Raw genomic sequence first — 25,611 nt, 5'->3', positions numbered from 1 at the left:
GTTCAGATTGGGGCATGCTGAGTTTGAGTACTGATAGAATGTCCAGTTGGAGATGCCTACTAGGTATAGAAGAATATGGGGCCTGGTGTTTAGGGGAGAGTTGGCTTGGAGATGCCTAGTAGGTATAGGGGAATGTGGGGCCTGGTGTTTAGGGGACAGTTGGGTGTCTGAATAAAAGGTGCTAATTGAATTCAAGAGAGCAAATGAAATCACCAAGGGGAAGAATATAGAGTGAAAAGAGAAATCAGAGCAGAGAACCTTAGGAACCACTTAGATAGTGAGAGATAGATGATGAATTATAGAGCTTGCAATTAAATGAGTAAAAGATTACTTAAAGAGTAAATAACCATAAAGTGTTGGTTAGAAAAGGGGCAGATTTGTCCAAACACCCAGTTGAAAGTTCTGGGGTGTTTTAATTCATTTTTTATTTTTTTATTTTTAAGTAGAGGATGAAGCCTTAACTATGTAGGTAGCAGTAAGACTTTAAACAGGTCGATTCTCTTCTGGACCTCAATCTTCTCCTCTGTGAAAGAGGTGAAATCTTCCCACAGTTTATTAGTAAACTTGCCTAAAAAGACCATGCCTTTCGATGAGCTCTTTTCTCTCCTCATTTCTTTGTGCACAGTGATGCATAAACAGCGGCCTTTTCTTTGTGAAGCCCCAGGTCCACACTGAGTAATTGAGGAACATGATGGAATCAGAGACTTTTGAAGCTGGAAAGTGGCCGTAGAGATTTTTTTAGTATGACCCGCTCTATTTTTTCCGGATGAAAAAGAGACCCAGAAAAGTTAAGTCGTCCAGGGTCACACAGCTAGTTAGCCCTCAGGAGTGCATGAATAGGCTGGTAGACTTGTAGTACCTACCCCTAGAGACAGAGATTCTTAACCTGAGATCTACAAACTTAAAAAAATATTGATGATTGTATTTCAGTATAATTGGTTTCCTCTGTAATCCCATGTATTTTAAGCTGAAGAGGAGTCCATGATTCAAAAAAAAAAAGATAGAACCCCCTCTCCCAAACACTTAGGAGCCCCAGGTCCATTTTGTCATTTGGACAAACAAAAGGCACTTGACAGCTGATATTTGGTCCTCTGCTGGGGAGCCAGTGTGGTATAGTGGACCAGCTTTAGAGTCAGGAGGCCTGGGTTCTACTCCTGCCTTTGTTACTTTACCATGTGGTCATGACAACATCCCTTAAGCCATCCAGCCTCTCTTTACCATGTAGAAAATGAGGGCAGCTAAATGAGTCAGTGGGCAGAGTTCCAGGCCTGGAATAAGGAAGACTTGCGTTCAGATCTGACCTCAGATACACTTACTAACTGTGTGACCCTGCACGACCTCTGCCTCAGTTTCCTCATTTGGATAAGAATACCACCTACCTCTCAGGGTTGTTATGAGGATCAAATGAGATAATTATTGTAATAATTGTCATAAACACAGTGCCTGGCACATAGGAAGCACTATATAAATAGTAGGTGTAGTACTGCTACCACTACTACTTCTTATTACTACTACTACTACTATTACTAGACGGCCTCTAAGGTCCCTTTCAACTCTAAATCTATGACCTTGTGGATATATTTCTGTCTAAACAGACCACTACTTCCTATGAATATTAGCACATAAGATTACCCCTGCACAAGAGGAATTTGTCTTCCAAGTATCATTGATCTAGAGCTAGGAGTGTTGGGGGTCATCTAATCCAGTCCCCTGTTCTTGGGTGCTTTTTTGAAGGGGCAGGTGTATTTTAAAGGTATTCTGGGTCGTACAGTCTTGTAAACTGCACCCATTTCAAGGGGCAAGATACTTCTCATTCCAGTGGTAGCAAAAGCGGTTGAAGCAGAATGAATGAATATGGGAGTGGGGGGAATAGTTAAGAAGGAATATGTGTTAGGCCTGTTCCAAGATTGAGGCAGAAGCATGCTATAAATATTTTTAAAGGTGGGAGGCTACGGAGACTCCAGAGTTACCCTGGAAATGGAAGATGGAAAGGAGGCTTGTCTCTCAATCAGCCTCCAGATGATAGCGGCCTTACCCAGTATAACTTAGATTTGTGGGAGCGGGGCTTGGAGCCACTGGGTAAAAACCCGCTCAGGTCTCAGGCTTCTAGCAGTATGTCTTCATAATCTCCCTGCCTGTCTTTCTGACTGTTTCTTGATTCTGACAAACTTTTATCCCTCTGCACAGGGCAGAAAAATCATCACATGTCTCTTTTTGAAAAAGAATATCATTGGGGTTTTCTGTTTGTAATAATAATTATCATACCAAGTTTTATTTCCAGAGTTATTTGCAATCAGTTCAGAGTGTAACTTAGTCATCTCACCCTGCCTCATTTTCTATCTGAGGGCAAAACTCAATGTGATTAAAATATAAAATAAAATAAGAGACATTTCTGTAATTTATACTACAGTAAAGGAGAACATAGCTTAAAGATGCAGGCAAGCCTGCGGAACGGTTACTTGTAGGATGTTTTGCAAGTTTCAACTAGTTTTCCTTCTAGAGTGTCAGGAATTCTCCCTGTCTATCCCCTTCCCTCCCCCCCCCCCCCCAATCTGGCCTTTAAGAATTCTTCTTGGAGAGTAGGTGTGCCTTTGCTGTAGCATGTGTGCCCTTAGAAAGGCATGTTTACAGAAATATGTACTTTTAACAGCCTTTCCCGTTGAGTTGAGAGCGCCACTCAAGAAACTTTTCATGAACTCTGAGCAGAAATATCAGAAAGAAAACCAAACTTTGCTGATCATCAGTGTGCTATGAGTTACTAACAAGGTGTAAAAAGGCCAAGAATTCTGTTTTTACACACTCATGATACTCCTGTGAGATACAGTGTGGTACAGTGGGTCAAGAACTGGTCTTGAGGCCAAGAAGACCAACTTCAAGGACAGCCTGTGGTCTATACTAGCTTGTGTGACCCTGGACAGTCACATAACCTCTTAAGTTCTAGGCAACTTCTCTAAAGATTGTGCCAACCTGTGTAGGTTGATGGAGTTTCCTATACCAACAAAATCAGAATTCCAGTCTCCATCCATGCTCCCACCATGTGATCAGACTCATTTCAGCCGACTTAAGCGATACTCCCTCTGGGCATGCCAACCACAGTCCTGCCTCCAGAAGTTTCTGTGGTTAAAAAAAAAAAAGCTTACTTCCTAGCAATAAGGTTGGTCCTTGGGCAAGAGACATAGTCTATTACAGAACCCATCCTCACAGCCTTTCTAGGCTGGTGGGACCTGTTAGAACTTGCATTTGGCTTGTTCCATCCTTGGAGGAGCTAGGGTCACTGTAGTGTGGTGAAGAGGCATCAGACAGTACAACCTGATGATGGAGTATATTTATTTACCTAACCAGTCATATATTAGTTTTTGTGAAATATCTTTTCTTTCCATTTAAATTTAATTTAAAGAGTTAGATTCCCTGTTTCTTTTTGTAAAATTACTTAATAGATTGTGTGGATAATTGGACACAGTCAACTCTTTCATTTAATGTGGATTATCCTCAGTGACTTAAAAAACCAAATTCTCAGAGTCCTCCCTGCTATCCAGTACACTGGAACGATCTGTCTGCCCTCAACTTTTCAATTCATTAGAAATATAAACAGATTCTAACATTTTTCTAAGAAGAACATAACTAGCAAAGTCATCCTACTTCCAAAATGAATCAGAAAAGCCATTTCAAACTCAGTGCAAAGAGGGGCATTGGGGCCCTTCCCTTATTCACCAGGCATTGACTGAACATAGGGGCTCTTCGGATTCAACTAGAAACAAAGCTGAGCCAACCTCTTTTTATGGCTGTGTTGGGAATTGGACTCTTAACCAACTGGGGAGCTTTGAGGGAAAGCTTTGCCCTTAGGAGCTTCCATTGACTCTCTGTGTAGCCAGGAATATGGTTTGTTGAGTTTATTGTACAAGAACATTTGGGTACAGACTGGCTATTTAGCTTATGTTGTAAAACTTATTTGAAGTTCTGAACCAGATAAAAGTCGGCTAGTTTCAGCTTTATTTAGATTCCTGAAAGTTAGAGGTTCATAGACCTCTCAATGAAACCAGATTAATTTTTTTTCTTATTGTAAACAACATGAGCTCTCAGTTGTTTTACAGACTGGAAATCTCAAGTCAATTGAAATTTAGTGGGTGGGATTACAATTTCTAGTGAGTTTTAAAAGTTCATTTGAAACGTAATTTTCAATTTCTATGTGGAGTTTGAGATTAAATACAGAAATTAGTTGCATTTTCTTCCCCCCCCCCAAAATAAATAGAAAAACTGTGTGATGCTATGAAACTGATCGTTTTTTTATTGCGCTACCCAGAAACTTTTTTTGATAAGTATATATTATCTCAGCGTAACAGCTCACATTTGTTTGTACATCACTTCCATGGTCTAACAAGCCCTTCCCACACCACGCTCCTATGAGGTAAGTAGAACAACTAGGAAATCCAAAACTTCAGGTTGTACTTATCATTGTTAAGACTTGGGCTTTAAGCAAAAGGTTTTGTTTTTAGAGTATGAATAAATGAAAATGTTTCGAGTGAATATATATGTGTATGTATGTATGTGTGTATGCCTACCATTTCAGATCAAGGACTCCTCAGGCTCAGCTAACACTTTCATGGGCTGATACTGAAATGATGGAGCTGCTTAAACTCTCTTTCACATTAGAAATGAAAAGAGAATTCTGACTCAGGAAATGAATTGGCCTTTCCTGCTTCATTCCTTATCTGCTGGCCGATTTAGCATTAGAAGTTGACAGAAAAAGAAAATGTCTCAGTAGGCAAAGGTGAAACCATTCTCAGAAAATTTGGCTCTGAGTAGCCGCAAACTGCCTGAGGCTTGATGTTGAAAAGAAAATTTGATATTTTTTAAAAATAGAGTTGAAAAGGGGAAGTTTTCATTTTAGTTAAGTAATGTAAGCTTAAATATGTTTACTGTTGGATCCATGGTAACATCTGTAAAATATTACAACACTTTTCCCAACTTTTTTGTTTTTTAGTTGTAGCAGTTAAAAAGTTAAAATGTAAAAGGAAGAAAAAGAATAGAGTATTAGGAATATTCTTTTAAAAATTAATTTCATTATTTTGATTCTATTGATTTGGGATTTGCATTGATCAGAATAGATTCTGGGATAATATATTTTTGTGTATTGCTTATAATGGAAAGCACATTGGGTTGGGACCCAAAATACTTGAGTTTTGGTTGTGTTTTTGTTATTGATTTACTCCTTTGGGGAAGTTAATCTTTCTGGGACATTTTCTTCATCTGTAATGTTAACGAGTTATGTAGCTTTTTTGTGTGTCTAAAATTCTATAATTCAATTAATTCATTCACTCAAATGTTTACTAAGTCTGCTGTGTACAGAGCCTTATGCTGTGGAAGGTAAACAATTTAAACAAGATGCAGTCCTTGTCTAATGAAGCTTATAATCTAATATGGGAATGAAATACGAGCAGATAATATGGCACCATGAATGGAGAGAAAGAGGAGAGAGGAGGGGGAAAAAAGTATTACATGAAGAGAAAGACAGAGAGAAGAGAGAAGAGAAAAAGAAAGTACTACATGAACTCTAAGGGGAAAGGTCATTGCTGACCTTGGGGATCAGGGAAGGATTCTTGGGAAGGTGACACTTGAGTTGAATATTAAAGTATTGGTATTCAACAAGCCAATCATACTGTTCTGTGATAATGTAAATATTAAATATATGTCACAAATATTTAAAATAATATGAATAAATATAAATATTTGTAGGGAATATTTACAGTAATACACTTAGGTTGACAGAATCTTTTCAGACTATCTCCGGTGCGTGTGGTGGAGTGGAAAAGGGTACCCAATGACTCCAGAATCAAAGGATCTGAGTTCAAATCCCACCCTGACCACTCACTCCCTATGTAACCTTGGGCAGGTCATTTAAAAATGCCATATACATATTAGGTGCTTTTAAAAATGCTTGTTGAATAACTTTTAAGGAAAGAAGCAAGCACTAATTAAGCACCTATTGTATATTCCAGGCATTGTACTAAGTGATTTACAAATATCTTATTTGATCCTAACAACAACCTGGGTGGGGTGGGAGATGAGGTGCTATGGTTATCCTCATTTTACAGTTAGCTGAGCAGACAGGTTAAGCGACTTCCCTTGGGTCACACAGCTAATGAGTGTCTGAGGCCAGATATGAATTCAGGTCTTCTTACTCCACACCCAGTGCCCTATATACTGGACCTCTTATTGTCCTCTGTAAAGCTAGGGAGTTAGACTAAATGGCCTCTGGTGTACTTTTTTTTTTTTTTTTTGAGGGAGGAAGGCAAGGCAGTGGGGTTAAGTGACTTGCCCAAGGTCACACAGCTAGTAAATGTGTCAAGTGTCTGAGGCTGGGTTTGAACTCAGGTCCTCCTAACTCGGGGTCCTGTGCTCTATTCACTGCGCCACCTAGCTACCCCATGGGACGTAGAAACCTAACAGAGCAGACAAGCCATGTATTGGGGCAGCTAGCTGGCATAGTAGGATTGAGTATTGTATATGGACTGAGACCTCAGTTCAAATGCTGCTTGGACACTTACTAGCTGTATGACCCTGGCCAACTCACCTAATTTCTCTCATTCTCAGTTATCTCATCTGTAAAATAGCACCTTCCACATAGGGATGTCCTTGAGGTTCAAATGAGATGACATATTGCAAAGGGCTTTGTGCACTTAAAGTGCTATATAAATGCTAACTGTAATGGTTTATTGTTATGTACTCAATGAAAGCCGTATCTACCATCTGATCAATCATACTTAGTGGATCTAGCTAATAAAACCTGGGTAGGCTGAAAAAGCAAGAATCATTCATTAGTCAACAGGGATAGGCTGTGTTCCCATTGGCTGCTGCAGAATGGTTAGCTCCAAGGAGAGATGCCTCTAGTGTTTGATGTAGCAGCTTGTCTAAACTAAGATAAGAACTTGGTCACCCAAGAACTTGCTGTGGGGGGTGACTCAAAATAGATCTTGTAAACTGGGTGATTCCCCTCCTTCTGTATCCAAGATCCCTTTCCTGATTATCTTGTCCCATGGAATGTGCATTTCTCCTTCTAGGTGGGTCCATTTGGGATTGGCATGTCCTACCTTTGTACTCCCAGGAAAGCAGAAATCCCTGGTTAGGCTGAGACTTTTTGGATAGTGAGAAAGAACTGAGGAAAGGATCTGAGCAGACTAGATTACTTAGGGGTAGGGAATGGCGGTGGGGTGGGGAGGAGAATTATCCACTAACGAGACTTGGCTTATTAGAAAGAGTCTCTAAGAACAACACTTAAGAAAGAAGAGGCCTGGGATGAGTTGGACCAGAGGCTTGGAAACTGGTTTAGAGACAACTGTAATCATGCTAATTTAAATATAAATAAATCAGTCTGGATTGGTTAAATGCTATCTTAAAGCAGTTGTAATTCCTTTTATCCTTGTAAGTAACAGAAGTAAACTGTTCATGTCAGACGTCCAGAGATGAAAGTTGGCCTGGAATAGACTTGCCCCCAGCCTCTACCAATCTAGGAAGCAGGAAATCAAATCTCTAATTCAAACTTGTTTCCCTGGATAAGCACTACCAGTGAAGTTGGCCCTCACCAGCTGTTTTCTAGAACAAGCCCTCTTATGGTATCTGGAAACAGATACTCATGAGCCTTAGAGCCACATTCCTGGAGGAAAAGGGTGGGGTCCTTATTTAACTAGCGGGCCACTACAAAAGACTCCTAGACAAAAGAAATATTTAATCTTCATTTGAATACTGGCCTTGGCTGAAAATAATCAGGGTATTAGGACATTTTTTTCTTTCTTTCAAAGCTGTGCATGTTTTGTTGGGAAGAAAATACCTGCTGCTTTTGAAAGCATTTCAGAGCCCTTCTGCGGAGAAAAAAGTGGCAAAATAGGCTTGTTGCTGGAGGAACTTGAAAGCAGAGTCCAAAAGATGGATCCATTCTGGTAAAAAGCTGATTAGATCTCTGTGTTAGCCATCTAGGTGAAGCTAATAAAGTTAACTTTGTTTGGGTTAAAGATTGTTATAAAGATTAATGCCTGAAGGAAGAGTGGTTACAGTAGAGGGAAAGGAAAATCTTTGTTTTAGATTTAGGTTGAGATAACCTGCTGGAGGTAGTTTTGATTATTTTAACCTGAGTAACAAATTTAAAAAAAACAACAAGCAGTGAAAACAACTGATTTTTATTTGGTTTAAAAAAAAAAAACACCACATACCACTCAGTACCAACCAGATACACAGATGTTTGCCTTGTTTCTTAAGTCCAAATGGTGTTAAAAGTTGACTTTTAAAAGATGACAAGAGTTCTAAAAGTTTCTATTTTTTCAACCTGGTAAGATACTAAATTTCTGGGTTCCATAAGTCTTGACTGATAGAATTTGTTTCCACAGGACGTACGTTTCCAACACATCCGTACTTTTCGGCACAGCTGGGAGCCGGGCAGCTGTCACTCTATAATATTCTGAAGGCTTATTCGCTTCTAGACCAGGAAGTCGGATATTGCCAGGGTCTGAGCTTTGTGGCAGGTGTTTTGCTGCTTCATATGAGTGAAGAGGATGCATTTAAAATGTTGAAGTTTTTAATGTTTGACATGGGACTCCGGAAACAGTATCGACCAGACATGATTATTTTACAGGTATTTACCATATCTCTTTTATGTATCTTATAAGTGGAAGCTGTCCCCCAAAGACCTGCTCCTCTGCATTTACTGCCTGCTTTTCAAAGCTGTGATGTGGAAGGTGCTATGTAAGCCTTAATTAAAGCATTGTTGTTAATCATGAACTTTCATCATATTTGATAGACATTAGTTTAATCTCCACTACTATGTGAGCATATAGAGAGATACAAACATCCTGTGACATTGTCCCTACTTTCAAGATCTTAACTCTCTATATGGAGTGAAAGGATATATGGATAGTAAGTATTTTAATAATAGCTAGCATTGATATAGCAGTTTAAGGTTTGCAAGGCACTCTACATATATTATCTCATTTGATCCACACAACAACCCTCTGAGTTGGGTGTCATCATTATCCCTGTTTTACAGATGAAGACTGAGAGAAGCTGGGTGACTTGGCCATGGTCACAGCTGATACTTTTGTGAGGCAGGATTTGATCTCCGCTCTTCCTGATTCTGAGTCCAGCTCTCTATGCATGATGCTTACTAGCCACTTAGATAAATCACAATACAAGGAGCCCCATTCCAAGAGACACATGAAGGGGAGAGACACCAAGTCCCACAGGCATTCACAGAAGAGGGATAACAGTAATGGACAGTCACAGAATCTTAGAATTGAAGAGCTAGAAGAGACCTCAGCAAGACCCATCATGAAAGCAATCCCCACTGTCCCATACCCAGTGAGTGGTCAGTCATTCAGCCTCTGCTTAAAGACCCCCAAGGAGGGGAACCCACCACCTTTCTAGAGGGTCCTTTCCACTTTTGGCCAGTTCTAGTTGTTAGGAAGTTTTTCTTGACATTGGGCCTATAACAGACCCCCATAATTTCTACCTGTTGCTCCTCAGTCTTCCCAATGGTTCTAAAAAGAACCTGCTCCATATGACTGTCCTTCAAATTCATGAGTCTCCTCCAGCCCGAATGTGCCCAGTTCCTTTACTGAGTCTCATGACACAGGCTCCAGGCCTTTACCATCCCAATTGCCCTCCCCCGGACCTTCTTCAGCTCTTCAGTGTCCTCAAGTCATGATGGCTAGACCTGAACGTAACACTTCCGATGAATTCAGACAAGGGCGGAGTGCAGTGGGGCTCTTACCTCCCTATTTGTGAAAGCTGTGCCCCTCAGTGTGGCCCAAGATCACAGTAGGCATTTTGGCTGCCACATCACACTACCGACTCAAGCTTGCAGTCTACTAAAACTCTCAGATTTTTTTTCTGAAAAACCACTGTCTATTCATGCCACTCCCAGCACATGACTTTACATTTGTCTCTATTGAATTGCACCTTAATGGACTCAGCCCCGTGCTCTAGCCTGTCATGTTCCTTTTGGAACTGAACCTGGGCTTTGACAGTGTTAGCGACCCTTCCCAGCTTTATGTCACCTGTAAATTTGATGAATGTGCCATTGATGCCTTTATCTAAGTCACTGACCAAAATGTTCAGTTGCATAGACCCTGGGGGTGCTCCATCAGGGACCTCTTGTCATTGAGATTGAAGCATTGATTTTTATTTTCTGAGTCCAGCCATTCACCTAATTTGGAATCCATCTAATCCCGACTTTCCATCTTCTCTACAAAAATAGCAGGAGATACCTTATCAAAAGTTTCATCGACATCTGAGTAAAACATATCCGCAACATTCTCTTCATCTATAGTTTAGTAATCCTAATTTTTTAAAAAAGGAAATGAATCTTTTGTTCTTACTTCCATGTAAGGCAAATGAATTGAAGATTTAGGGAAGCTGAAATGTACCTAAAATAAAAGTTGTTTGGGAAGATTTGGTGCAACTTTGACTTTTCTGTTGCAGTGTACAAACAAATTACTAAGTAAGATCTTGGGAAGGATAAGCTAGAGCCGGATATTTTCAGAGTATCAGACTTTAGCATTCAAAAACTCTCAACTTTAGTTCTGAACCCAGTGAATAAGAATCTCATAAAAAGACTCGCTTTCATCCACCAAGAAACTTTCGGCCCAACGAACACTTTCCACAAGTAGTTTCAGTTTCTTCTCTTCTCCCCACATTATCATTAATGTTACCGTTTTAAGACCAGAAATATGAGCTTTTAGCAGCCATGAAGCCAATTTTATGACATTGAAGCAGAGCTTATGAAATTTATGTAGCTTATTTATTATGTCATATTACTGTTTTAGTGTTGACTGTTCTTTGTGTTCATTTTAGACCCTTATTATATGGAAATGATAGAGTGAAGAGACTGCCTCAGAAAATTTTATGTTACTTCTTAACCTCTTTAACCCTGTCTGGGGCTTCTCTACCTAGGAGTATTTATCCAGAATAAGGGCAGCACCCATCAAGAAACAGCCTTGTATGGTCCAGCTTTGCCTAGCCCCAGTTCATTCCTAGGCCAGCTATAGGGCCCCCACATATCTGGAGTTGGAGTCAAAACTTTAAGACTATTCTGGGTCATGATTTTCTTAGCAGATTATACAATACTTGCTTGTTCCATAAGATTACTAAGAAAATAAGCAATAGTCCTCTTGGTTCAGGCTGAAAAGAAACCAAAGTGGATTTCCTGAGAGAGGTAATATGTCTCTATATAATTTAATTTTAGTGAAAACTACAGTGGAACTCCTGTGCTGTAGTTACAAGAGTGATTTGAGAGAGATTTGAGGTAATGCTAGGCCTCATTATAGAAATGATTGTTTTTTAGGAGAGCTCTGTATGTGTTCCTGCAGGCTATCATGCCTCATATCATTGCTTGGTTTCACAGATACACATTAGGTAAAAACGTTGTTCAGTTGTGTCCAACTCTTTGTGACCCCATCTGGGATTTTCTTGGCAAAGAGGCTGGAGTGGCTTGCCATTTCCTTCTCTATCTCATTTTACAAATGAGGAAACTGAGGCAAACAGGATTAAGTGACTTGCCCAGGGTCACACAGCTAATAAGTGTCTGAGTCTGAATTTGAACTCAATTCTTCCTGACTCCAGGCCTGGTGTTCTTAAAAAAAAAAAGGTTACAGGTAGCAGTTAGGTTCATAAAAACATTTAAGATTGTCTCAGCCATCTTAATGGTCGAGATACTACAGCTTTTAGGTCTTTGGGGTTATTTTTGTTTTTTTGCCAAGGGGTAGTATTTAGTGTGGACTTATGATTTCATTCACATAGGGAACTCCCAGTGTGAACTTCCAATGCAGATTGCCAATTTGTCTGGAACTTGTGGGCAGCTAGGGGTAAGGGATAGAACACCAAGCCTGGAGTCAGGGGGACCAAGTTCAAATCCAGCCTCAGACACTTAATAGTGGTGTGATCCAAGGCAAGAAACTAACCTCTGTTTGCCTCAGCTTCCTCATTTGTAAAATGAGGATGATAACAGCATCTACCTGTCAGGGTGGTTGTGAGAATCAAATGAGATAATTGTGAAGCACTTAGAACACTGCCTAGCAATGTATATTCTATGTCATATATTATGTATGTGATACGTAATATATAGTTAAGTCCTATACAGATGTTAACTATATACATATATATATACACACATATATATTTTAAATATCTATATACAATCTGAGGAACATCTGGAGCTCTGAAAGAAGTTCACTGACTTGTTCTCGGTCCCACACTTAATGTGTGTTAAAGACTTGAACCCAGATATTTCCGTCTCTGAGGCCAGCCCTCTAGCCAGTACATCAGTGCTGCTTATTGGGCAGGAATGAGGCGATTGGTTATTATAGATTAATGATGCTTTTGTAAAACTGTGTAAGGGGAGTCTTATTTAGAATATGCCTGTGATAGAGAGATGATATATTTTCTTAGTCTAGCGACATAGGGGAATCAAAGGGAAATGGAAGGTGTGGGATGTCATTCACTCAGGTGGTCAGAGTGTAAATTCTGCACTCCAAATTGAACTTTTGAAGTTGTAATGATTGCATATTAAGCATTTAATAACAAATAATCTTTTTCTCCCTCAAATAGATGAAACATGTTTGTAAATTCATAAATATATTTGTACTGTAGCTACATATGTATTCAAATATATACATTCCCACAGATCCAGATGTACCAGCTTTCAAGACTCCTTCATGATTACCACCGAGATCTCTACAGTCACCTGGAAGAACATGAGATTGGCCCTAGTCTTTATGCTGCCCCCTGGTTTCTTACCATGTTTGCATCACAGTTTCCATTAGGATTTGTAGCCAGAGTCTTTGGTGAGTCTTTGTAAAGTTATTTCTGGATCATCAGGATACTGTGATAGATAAGAATATTTGCTCACTCTCTGCTACTGTTTTGATTTTATCCTTAAGCATTATATAAAGGTAGGATATCCCATGTTTCTGTGATGCTTATATTATCTAAAATCCTAAGATTCAGCTAGACAGGGTACCTTGCATTGTTATAGTTTCTCTCCCCACCTCACCTCCATTTCTGATAACTGCTCTGTATTTCTCCATCTTCCAAAAAAGGATTTAGGAATAATGTGGGTTAAATCCCATTAGAAGAAATACAGCTACAATAGGGGTGCCTGCATTTCTTCCTCCATAATACATCTCGTATAGTTTCTTCTGACCCTGTCACCGTGCTGGTGCAAGCCTCATTCCTACACTGTTGTAGTAACCTCCCTGCCCCAAGTCTCTCCCCACTTGGAAGTAGGGGTCCTTACTTCATTCAGCCGTCAAAGTGACCTTCCTAAAGGGCAGATCTTCTGATCATGATCCCCGCATTCAGTAAACTGCAGTGGCTCCATATCACCTCCAGGGTCAAATATGAAAACCCTGTGTTTGGCTTTTAAAGCCACCTGGCCCCTTCCTGCCTATTTAGTCTCCTCTACTCCCCTCCACGTACTCTGTGATCCAGTGACTGGCCTCCTGGCCTTTCTTTAAACAAAACTTGAATGTGAATTTCCCCTGGCTGATCCCCATGCCTGGAACATTTTCTTTTCATTTATGCTGCCTGCCCTCCGTGGCTTACCTCAAGTCTCAGCTGAAATCCCACCTTCTACAGGAAGGCTTTCCTGTCCTCCTTAACTCTAGTCCCCTTGCTTCCTGTAGATATCATTTGTTCACAGTTGTTTGCATGTTGTCTGTCTCATTAGACTGTGAGTTCCTTGGGAGCTGGAGGCTGGAGTTTTTGTCGTTTGGGGGTTTTCTTTGTTTGATTGATTTTTTTTTCCCTTTTCAGCACTTAGCACAGGGCAGGGCAAGAGTAGGGACTTAAGATTAACACATTATCTTTAAGGCCTAGCCATTAAGACACTCGTTTCTGGCAGTATTTTCTTGCTTCTTACTCTTCTTAAATCTAAAGCATTCAGTATTGTGGATGACCCCCACCTTCATAAAATTCCTTCCTTCCTATGTGGACATCTGGAACCCTGGGCTCTCCATTCTTTTCTTACCTGTGATTGCTTCTCTTCTGTCTTTCTTGTCATCTCCTCCACTTGCAGCTAGCTGACTATTGGCATTCAATAATCCCTGCTCTTTTTACTTTTTCTCTGCTCTCTCTCTCAGAGAATGTACCTATTCTCCTGTCTTCAGCAGTCACCTCAATGTAGAAGACTTTGAAATCTGCATCTCTCATCCCCTGTTTCTAGATATTTCCAGGACATGTCACTGCAGCCTCTGATTCAACATGGCAAAAACCAGATACATATCTGCCCCACCACCCCTGCCCCCAACAAAAAATAAAAGCCTCTTCCTTTGCAGATTTTCCAAATCTGTCAGTGTATGACATATAATGTATCTCAGCCTCCTACACTAGAAATATTGGTGCACTCCTTTTTTTTCCTTCATCCCCTTATCCTATCAAAAAAAGTTTTTTAATTCTTTGTTTGATATGTCCAGGACTGTGTAGATCTTTAACACCTTAGATTTAAATTATTGCAACAGGCCCCTGACTTTAGTCTATCTATGTCCTGCTATCACATCAGGGCCCATCTCCCTTTCTTGACCTTCATAATGTACCTAGCTTATTTTAATGTTTCCTTATCATTTCAAGCTTTAGTTCCACTTAAGCTGATTTCTTTTCTTTCTTCCATTTTTTAAGGATTTAAAAAAAAATAGATTGCTGGTTCAGTTAGTTTATTGTGTGGCATATGGATCGTAGGCCCCTAGATATAGAGCTGGAAGGGACCTTAAAAGACCATCTAGCATGTCCGGCCCCTCTACCTTTTGCTTCTCCCCTCCCCCCCTCATTTTACAGAACTGTGGTGCAAGGATTCTACAGGTGATGAGCGTCCAAAGCAGGATCTGTGAAGTGTGGATCCAAATTCTCTTCTCCCTCCCACCCCGCCCCCCTTTGGGCCATACAGCTATCTTGTTTTGTTTTGTTTTGTTTTCTGGCTGTTTCTATTTAGATAATTCCCCAGTGATTCCTAAGCATGGGTTCAGTAAACAGTAACCTGGTATATACAGCTGGTTCTATTTCTGGGTTCTGTATTTCTTCCCATTTGTCTATTTCCATGTCCCTTTTCCAGGACCAGGTAGTTTTTAGTTACTGCTTTATAGTCCATTTTGAAATCTGAGAGTGCTAGTCCCTCTGCCCCAGTTTTTTCCCCATTAGCAGGGGATATTCTTCTGTTTCTTGAGTTCTTCTTTGATTTCTTTCAAATTTACCATGAAGTCACCTTGATAGCAGTCATTGGTCTTTTGCACGTTATGGTAAATTTTGCCCAGATATGTTATATTGTATTGCTTTTGTTGTTTTTAAGAGTAAAATCATCTTTTGCCTTTCTTTAGGACCTTAGCGCTGAGCAGAGTGCCTGGCACATGATAGGTGCTTAATAAATACTTATCGACTAACTGATTATTGTATTGAATAGAAATGAAGATAATTTAGGGGGTTTACCTTATGTCCCGCTATTTCTAGGGACATGTGTCTCCAAATAGATATTTTAACTTCTCCATTACCAACGTGTATGAGGTCTTTCATTTTCTTTTCATTCGTTATTGCAATTACAAATATTTCTAAAACTATGAAATATATATACACATGTAGTTTGAAACATATACTTTTCATCATATTGAAGAAAGAGCCTTCTGGTTCTGTATATTTTTTTACACTAACAAAAGCTGTGTTTTATCAAGAACTAATGATTTGATGATGGAGTCTTCAGGTTTTTTTTTTTCTTTTGCTCAAGTGATGAGTTATATAAACAGTTTTTCTGATATTAAACCATCCTTGAATTTCATATGTTGGTTTTTTTCCTGTTTATAGCTTCACTTATGGTATGCCTGTGTGGAATGACTTTACTTTCCCCTCCAACTTTTCAAATCTTTTCATTTTCTCCACAAAGCCTTCTCTGACAATTATAGCACATGTAGAATAGCATTTTGCCCCTGTTGTTAGTACTACACAGTTTAACTTTGTCGTATATACAACTGAATTATATTGTTCCACTTTTCCCTCAGCTGTCCTGTAAGCTCTCTGAGAGCCAGGGCTATTTCTCATGCACTCATATTGGTAAAGCATGACTTTAGTTTAGACCATGAATTTTTTTTTTCAATATGTTTTCACTGTTCATAAGAAAATTTCAATTATTAAAATCGTTGTATGATGACATTACACAAGAGCTTATTATATGGCTTGGCAACCAAGAAAGTGTTAAGAGTCAGATTCAGTTCCAGCATTATGAAAATTTTGGAATTGGGGTGTAGGTATGGTAATTTTTTAGCTTCTTTCTTCACATATGTACAGTACATCCCCTGAGCAATCTTGTGTCACAGACATGTTTCGAGAGTCTGTCTTTCATGTGTCAGTATCCTTTCTAGTGATGTATCCACTCTGTGACTTAGTAGGCAATCTTCAATAGTTCCTCTGGCTGAAAAATTAATCACTTTGCAGTCAAATTAGTAATAATCCTCTCCAAATTTAACTAGGTTGGTACTCAGATGATAGGTGGGAGGACCTAGGCTGGATCTCAAAGGGGATTTCAGTGGAGAAAGGGGGGAGATATACATTGTATGGGTGTAATACATGTAATGGACATGTATGTCCATTCTTTTACTGGATTTTCAAAAGATTGCTTACTTCCTAATTTAAAATAGGCATTCTAATTGGCGTACACAACAATAATAGCTGTTTATTACTATTCATTTCAGCCGCGAGGGCTTTTGGCAAGCTTTCCCATTTGGTTTAACAGAAAGAGGCTGTCTCTTCAATCTCATGGGATGCCACCTCTTCAGTTCTTTTATTCCAAAATTAAATTAAGTTCACTTGTCTCTTGAATGATTAAAAATGAAGTAGGTGTGGTAGAACCAGCCAAAAATTGGTACAATTGTTAAAGAAGTTATGGCTAGGGAGTTTTATGGGCTTTTTATTCAACAATGTAGGAAAATAAATAAGAAACATGAATTACAAATTGATTTGAAGATTTAATTCCATGCCAATGTTAAGACCAATAGGCTATTACATAGAATAGGCTCAGACTTTTACAGGAATACCACATCAGTATGACCTCTACAACTCTCTTTTTTCCCTACAGACGACTTTCATGTCTTAAATTTTCTTGTTGTTTTGACCCTTGTTTTCCTTTGTTTGGAGGCAGTATGATACAATGGAGAGTGTGCCATGTTTACAGTCAAAGGACCTGGGTTCAAATTCTGACCCTTACTACTTGTGTGACCTTGGGTAAATCGCCTTATCTCCCTAGGTCTCAGTTTCCTCAATGTAAAATGAGGGTTGGGCTAGATGACCTCTAAGGTCCCTTCCAGCTCTGTCTATGATACTCTGGTCCAGAGTTCACTTTGCTTGTTTTCTTCTTGAGTCTTCATTGTATTTTTCGAATAAAGTAATTCCAGCACTCAGTGCTGTGCCTTAATAAATCGGAGGCACTTAATAAATGTTTATTGATTGATTGTGGGAGGGGAGGGAGGAGATGAGAAAGAGAAGAGAGTTCTACTGCTAGTTTGGAAACAGTGCACGCATTGAATTCTTCTGCTTGTCAAGAAAACCCAACAAAAGAGAGCTTGGCTTTTCATGGAATCATGGGACTGAAAGGGCTTTAAGAGGCTTCAAGAGGTCATCTAGTTCATCTCTGTGCCTCCAGGCAGGGCTACGCCCAGGCCATCCTGGACATGATTGCATAGCCTTTTGTGTAAAGGATTTCAGGAAAAGAACTCTTTCCTTAACCTTCATGAAGTATATGTAAAAAGCTTTACAGCAAAACAGAAATCTGCCTGAGATGTGCCAGACATTTTTTCAATTTTGGATGGTAGCATGGATAACTCAGCATCTTACTGAATCTGTCATAAAGGTTCTTAAGTTGAATTCTTTGTACTTAAAAAAAAATATGATTTTATTTCTATAGAATTGATTTCCTTTGTAACCCCATATATTTTATTTTATGCATTTTAAAACATTGTTCTGATAAGGAGTCCATAGGCTTCACTAGACTGCCAAAGGGGTTCCGTGACACAAAAAAAGTGAAGAAACCCAGCTCTATCAGGGCCCTAGTAATGGTGGAGTAATCAGGAGTCTAAGCCATTGCTCAACATTTTTTTCTCCCTCTATACTATAGTCACTGGTGGGTCCTGGAGTTTCCAATGCATTATACATAAAGAAGTTGATCCCTAAACCTAGGATTCCTTTTAGTCCCACAGGTTTTTTCCTTAGGTTTTCAGTGGATTATTCTCCAGTTCACTAAAACCAGGGTTTATAGCCAGGATGTGTGAACTACAAGGCAGTATTGTGTTGTGATATCATGTTACAAAAAGCTACCCTTTTTACTCCATCTATCCCAACTTTCAGCACTTCAGAGAAGGCAGTCGTAGTCTAAAGTAGGTCCTGTAAGGAAGGTGGGCTCTCCCAAACCACTTATTTACTTAGCTTGGCCAGAGGCTTAGGAAACAATGTTTATTCTGTTCCAAGATTGTGGATGGCTCGATTTTTCGGTCTTAGAGCCTGCCATTTATACATTGTACTCCTCTGGCCTGTAGCCCACTTCATTACAAGACTTTAGGACTGGATAAGCTTTTAAAACAAATGGGCCTTTGTTAACAATTCACTGTTTTATATGGAAGTAAAAGATTTCTGAGGCATGCAGTCAGCTTGGCTCAGTCTTTCATCAGAATGGGATAGGTCACCTTGGATTAATGTATGCTTCCTCTGGGGGCAGCCGCCTGCCTTCTTGATAGCGCTCACGTTCACTTCAGGTAATCACATGTAATGTTTCCTGATTCCCGTTCAGCAACCTCTCCTAGCCACCACTGAATGCTTAGTAGCCTCCTTCTCTATGTGGAGCAGGAGAACAGATGTTGTCACTGTTACATCTATAGTGCATTTCTCCCTGTTAAAGAATTTGAAAAATTAGAGCCAACTTGCTAATCATAGCACGTCTCATTTACATAGTGCTTTGAGGGGTTTGCAAAGAACTTAGACAGTATGTCTCATTTGATGTTTTTCCCCCCAGTAACCCTGAGAGATGATGACACACAGATGATGAAACAGAAGCCCTTTGAGGTTGTGATTCGCCCTGAGTTATCTTGAGGCAGGATTTGAGCTCAGCTCTGACTGATTCCCGGTTCAATACTCTATGCATTAAACTTCCCTACCTTATGATACTGGTGCTTGATTTTAAGATTTATGGCTGGTTATATAGCTATTAAAATTTTAAAAGTTCACTAAGACTTTTGGAACATGTAGAAGAGAGGAGAGAGGCAAATGAAAGTTGTCATTTAAATGCCTTGAGATTTGTAGTGAGGCATTTGGAGAGACCGTTAATATGGAAAATGAAGATCCTTGGCTCATGTTCTGTATTTTTGATTTATGTTGCACAGACCTTTTTCCAAAACCTTGATTCACCTGATTGTTATAATGTTATTTTTATTATTCCCACTGGTTGTAGAGTCAAATGTGATCGTATCCCAGACATAGGATCTTAACTTTTTAAGAGGAACAAATAGGGGAAGAATTGAAGTGGTGAGAGAAGTAAAACAGAAATGTACTCTCTCATCCTCTTTTTGGTTTTATATCTTTCACCAGCTGGAAAATCCCACTTTCAAATGAAGAGGAGTTTCTAAGAGAGAATATTGATACAGAGTGACCCCAAAACAATGGAGCTAAAGTGACTATTGTGAAAACCAGCTTTATTTCATGTTCTTGCTAGATAGTTTACAAAGTGGTAGAGTCAGCTGAATTCAGGGTCACCACCTTTATTTCCTGCTTGATAAATGCCAGTGTTGGTCTATAGTTGGAAAAGAGGAAAAGCAAAAAGATGGAAGAAATCCCTGTTGAAAAAGGCAGCTCTAAGGATTTTACCAAACAACAAGAATCTTGCCCCGCCTGAACATGCCTGCCATGTGAATAGCCTGCTTCAACAGTGATTTCCAAATGTGTGAAATTAGCATTTCCAAATAGAATAATTGAGGGCTTATTTTTTTAATGGTGAGAAGGAAGAATTTCTTTTTAACGAAATAATCTGTCCTTAGTGAAATAATTTTAAGTTTGGGATCCCCAAGCAAAACTTTCAGAGATATTCTCCATAAGCTTCTAGAATCATCATGGCTTCTTGCATATAGCTAGATCTCAAGGTCATAAATATAGAAATGGAGGAGACCTTAGAAGTCAACAAAGTCCAACCCCAAACAGATTGCAACAGAGGGACAACTGGGACCCAGAACAACTAAGTAACTCATCCAATGGCAAGTATTAGGAACTCAGGTCCTCTGACTTCAAATCTAGAATTCTACCTTATTAAACAGACCTGGTTTTCCAATATGAAGAAAATCATGTCCCACTTTCAGGAAAGTGTTATGTTTTCAGTTAAATGTTTTTTGTTGTTGTTGTTGTTTTTAGGAATTATAATAGTCTGACATTTTCTTGGTGGCCTGCTGTCAGTTCTGTACCCTTGGTATCCTAGATCCACATCCCTTGGCCCACTAACTAACACTCAGACAGAGGTCCTAAGCCCAAAGATGGCCCAGGATGATTGTTTCTGTCTTCATTCCCTATTGTGACAAGCTCTATAGATGACCTTTGTAAGGGACCTCCACAGTCTGAGAGGGAGGGAGGAAGGGAAGGAAGGGAAGGAAGGAAATAAATGAATATTTTAAGTATTGACTGGCACTATGCTAAGGCCTGGAGATACAAATACAAGCAAAAAGAAAGACAGTCGTTGCACTCAAGGAGATTACATTCTCATGGCAGGGGAGACAACACGCCAAAGGGAACTGAAAAGCAAGGAGTGGAGAGTGAGGGCCAAGGAAAGAAGATGCCCAATGAGAAGTCCAGCCTGGGCTCCTCCACAAAATGAGGACCCGGTCCCAGGAAGAATTCACCAGTGGGAGAAGGAAGGTCTTACCAGGGGATTGAGGAAGTCACAGATGGTTGAGTATTCCAGGGAGACAAGGTCCCGGGTGCTGAGGGGAGTTCCAGGATGAGATATTGACAGGCAGGATTTTGAGGTCTAGAAGCCAGGAACAGGACCATGAGGAAAATCAGACAGGAAAAAGGGTAGCTGCCAGATTCAGCTTAACTCTCCTCAGTGTGGACGGTGATCCCTAAGACTGAGGGGAACTGGGCAGGCTTCACACCCTGTCAAAAGTACCAACATACAATTTCTTTATTGCAGTTGTGACTGAGATCAGTGGTGTCAAATTCAAATAAAAACAATCCTTGTATGCTGATTAGAGAAATGCAAATCAAAACAACTCTTAGATATCACATCTCTCCTGGCAGATTGGCTAAAATAAAACAGGAAAATGATAAATGCTGGAAAGGATGTGGGGAAATTGGAACATTGTTGCATTGCTGGTGGAGTTGTGAGCTGATCCAGCCATTTTGGAGGGCGGTGTGGAACTATGCCCAAAGGGCTATAGAAATGTTCATACCCTTTGACCCAGTAATACCACTTCTAGGGTTGTATCCCAAAGAAATCATGCAAGCAGGAAAAGGACCCATATGTACAAGAATATTTATAGCAGCTCTCTTTGTGGTAGCCAAGAATTGGAAAGCAAAGGGATGCCCATCAATTGGGGAATGGCTGAACAAGCTGTGGTGTATGAAGGTGATGGAATACTATTGTGCCATAAGAAATGGGGATGATGCAGACTTCATAACAACCTGGAAAAACCTACACGACATAATGCTGAGTGAGCGGAGCAGAGCCAGGAGAACGTTGTAAAACAATCCTTGTATGCCATGATTTTTGACACTCTTGATCTAGAGCCTCTCAGCACAAGCCATTATCTAGTGTCACTTGTCTTGAGGGGGAGAGTGGACTCCCCTCGGTGCCTGCCTCCCCAACACTCCCCCTGACTCCCTGATGGGTCTCCTTGGTTGTTGGACATCATCTCTGCAAGGTCCTGATTATTCTCTGAGGTTATTTTGAGGACTGGCAGGTTGCTTGTTCTTTGAACTTTTTAGTATGGGGTGGTACTGCTCTGTTTTTTTGTTTTGTTTTGTATTTTCCCTAGATGCAAAGAATTTGCAGCAGGAGTCTATCCTTTGGTTGGAATTTCCACCAGTGAACCCAAGTATGATTGCGCTGCTTATCCCTCTCTTGAGTTTTTCTGAGCTGTAGCTGTAGTTGGTAATCTTATTTTTTCAATTAATAAGCACCTGTTTCCCCTCCATTCTCCCCAGTGGAGGAAAAGAAAAGGAAAACCAAACCCCCATAACAAATATGCATAATCAAACAAAACACTTTGGCCATGTCCATTCTATATGTTGGACCTATCACCTCTCTGTCAGAAGGGTGGGCAGCATGCTTCATTATCAGTCCTGTGGAATTGTGGTTTGTCAATGCCTTAATTGGAGTTTTTTTTAATGTTTCAGAGCTGTTTGTCTTTAACATGTTGTTGTTAATATGTAAATGATTTTGGTTCTGCTTATTTAACTCTGAATCAGTTCAAATAGTGCTTCTCATTTCTTATGGCACAATAATATCCCATTACACAAATATAACATAATTTGTTTAATCATTCCCCAATGGATGGGCATCTTCATCGCTACTACAAAAAGAGCTTCAATAAATATTTTTGTATATGCAAGTCCTTTTTTTCTCTTGTCTCTTTGGAGTATAGGCCAAATAGTGGTATCTCTGGGTCAGTGAATGTCTTATCTGTCTATCTATCTATCTATCTATCCATCCATCCATCCATCTATCATCTCTGTGTGTGTGTGTTTAATGACTTTTTGGGGGTATAGTAACAAATTGCTTACTAGAATGATTCCAACAGTGCATTCATATGCCTGGAAAATATGGTTCTTGTCCAAATGTCAGGATATATAGTAGTAGCATCATTCTAGCACATTATATATATATACACTAGAAAGGCCATATGCTGACTCATTTGAAGTTGAACCTTCTGCTCAGACCTCACTATTGCATAGCATATTCAATAGTTTGTGATTAAGACTCTAATTGTGTATCTTCTCCAAGATGGTGAGGTAATTGCCGTGTGCTAATGCTTCTTGGGTAGTTTTCATTTAAAATCTTGACCTTCCTTAATCAAAATGAATCCTGACAAGGAAGCCATACCTTAAGAATTGGAGGGGGTTGTAGACTCTCAGAATACTTTAGCCGAGTGCTTTCCAAATTTTATGTAGTGACCTCTGCCTCTGTCACCTCCCTCCTCCTGCAAATGGTTACTCCCCTTTCATATTATCGATAAAACAGGCTGTGCAAATACTTTTATAAGATTGTATAACAATTCAAGTAAAATTAAGAATTTATTACCATTTTTATAATAACACACAAATGTAATTGTTGAATATTTAAAATGATTATCTATGACTGTCCTTGAGTTATTTCTTTTTTTTAAAGTGGCCATTTAAAAAAAAACAAGCTTATTATACATACTGTACTTAAACCAGAGTCTAAGAAATCTAAAATATTATACTTTTTCTTTCACACAAAAATTATTTAACTTCAAGATTACATGCTACATTCAAATATTGCAAGCAGCATGACACAGCCCAACTGTGTCATTAGCCCACACTGATTGTGAGAATGGCAGTTTGTCCTCACCTCAGGCTTCAACATGCACTGACTCAAATTTGATCTTGTTTGTTCATATATTGCATTAAATAATTACACAGCCTTAACTTTTGGCGGAAGTGAATTCACCACGTTAGTCTCACTTTTGTGGACTTTGATTTGGACTTTGTTTTCATTCAAGAAAGTCAGTATATTTATGGGGGATTGATACTAGAAAATATACAATAATTTTGGCCATTGTTTCATTTTCTATGAGAGAATCTCCTGCCCCACTGAGGAAGCATACCTTATAGTTTGGAAAACTCTGCTTTTTAGCCATTGTAGAAGACTTTTATTTCTTAGTTGGGTGGGCCTGTGACCAGTAGAACAGGGATTCTTAACCCAGAGTCCACAGACTTCTTTGGGGGATAGATTTCAGGGGATCTGTGAACTTGGATGGAGAAAAAAATTACAGCTTTATTTTCACTACCTTTGTTTTCCTTTAAAATCCTATATATTTTGTTTTATGCATTTAAAAACATTATTTGGAGAAACAGAGTCATAACTTTCACCAGACTACTGTGGGAGGTGGGGGAGAGACAAAAAATGATTAAGCATGTGTGTAACCTATGTCAGATTGCTTGCCATCTCAGGGAGCGAGTGGAGAAGGGGAGGGAGGGACAGAATTTGGAATTTATCTCCAGATAAGCAATATGAATCCATAGTATTTCTTCAGATTTTTCATTTCCTGTGTATATCTGCTGCCATCTTAGACCTATAGAACTTGCTGTGTACCAGGTCTGAGGTCCTCTTTTGTTCAGAATCACTTATGGGGCAATTTTATGGCAATAAGCCTGGGGTAGCATCCATTGCTTTCTTATGCCTTGCATCACTGCTCTCTTAATAGCAGAATGTTCAGCCCAGTTCACTTTTCATAGGTCTTCATTATACATTTGATCTCATCATCAGTCATCCATACCCATAGACAATTGGGGTGGAGAAGGTTGGCCCAATAGCACAGTGTCAATGTGTCAGAAGGTCTCCAGAGGAGTACACTAGGGATCCACGTCTAACATTTTAATTGCTTGCTTAAAGACTCTTCAGATTTGCAGAACATACAAAGCTGGCAGGTATAACTAAAAGTAGATAGTAGAGTCTGGACTTGAAAAGATCTTGACAGACTTAGAGCATTGGGATGGATCTAATATGATGAAATTCAATATAAAATTTTACTTTGGGTGCATAACGCCAGCTTCACATATACAAGATAGAGGGACATGTTTAGATAGCAGTTTGTCTGAAAAAGATCTGGAGTAGGTAGTGGACTTGTAGTCTAGCCCAATATGAGTTAGTGGCATAAAGTGTCCACTAAGCAGCTAATGTGATTTTGGTTGCGTTATGAGGAGCATAGCCTCTGCTCTTATCTCACCTCAGTCTTGATGGTTGTGTTCAATTCTGGATACCGCAGTTAAAAAGGGTATTGATAAAGAGTATCCAGAGGAAGACAGAGAGGATAGTGAAGGCCGTCAGTTCTGTCATATGAAGATGAAGGAGCTAGACATGTTTAGCCTAGAGAAGACTCATGATGAACAAGATAGCTGTCATCAGATATTTGAAGGGACTAGATTTTTTCTATTTGGTCAAAGTGGAGCAGAACTAAGAGCAGTGGGTGGCAGTTACGAACAGGCCAATTTAGGCCCATGGTCAGGAAAAACTTCCTTACAATTAGAACTGTCTCAAGGTAAAATGGGCTACTTAGATTCCCCCACCTTGGAGGTCGTCATGAAGAAAGTCAATAATCACTTGTCAGGTAGGTTATAATGGTGGGGGGTGTGGGCATAGATAGGAAGGAGGTTCCTTTCATGTATGGCCTGAACTAGATGGCCATTGAGGTTCCTTCCAACCACTGAATTCTGTGATTCTCTATTGAAATCTTCTGATTGCACTTTTTCTGGGAGATGTCCAAGCTGCTCTTTTTTGAATTAGCAGCCCAAATTTTTTCATATTATAGGTGAATTTACCTTCTCTATAGGATTCTCCAAGGTTTTTGATGTCCACAGCCTATGGGATAGCCCATCTGG

At 39.6% G+C, this 25,611-nt stretch overlaps 1 protein-coding gene across 1 annotated transcript in view; it reads left to right on the top strand.

Annotated features, from left to right (window-relative positions):
* TBC1D1 (TBC1 domain family member 1) overlaps window positions 1–25,611 on the top strand; it is a 300,647-nt gene that overhangs the window by 252,547 nt on the left and 22,489 nt on the right. Inside the window, exons 18-19 of the mRNA XM_036763075.1 lie at window positions 8,379–8,623; window positions 12,668–12,827. Of these exons, the coding sequence (XP_036618970.1) occupies window positions 8,379–8,623; window positions 12,668–12,827 (405 nt within the window). The remainder of the gene's footprint in view (window positions 1–8,378; window positions 8,624–12,667; window positions 12,828–25,611) is intronic.

This window comes from Trichosurus vulpecula, chromosome 6 (genome assembly GCF_011100635.1).
Source record: "Trichosurus vulpecula isolate mTriVul1 chromosome 6, mTriVul1.pri, whole genome shotgun sequence".
Taxonomy (NCBI): Eukaryota; Metazoa; Chordata; class Mammalia; order Diprotodontia; family Phalangeridae; genus Trichosurus; species Trichosurus vulpecula.
Note: the sequence above shows the minus strand (reverse complement) of the source record. Positions and strands in the feature narration are given on the sequence as shown.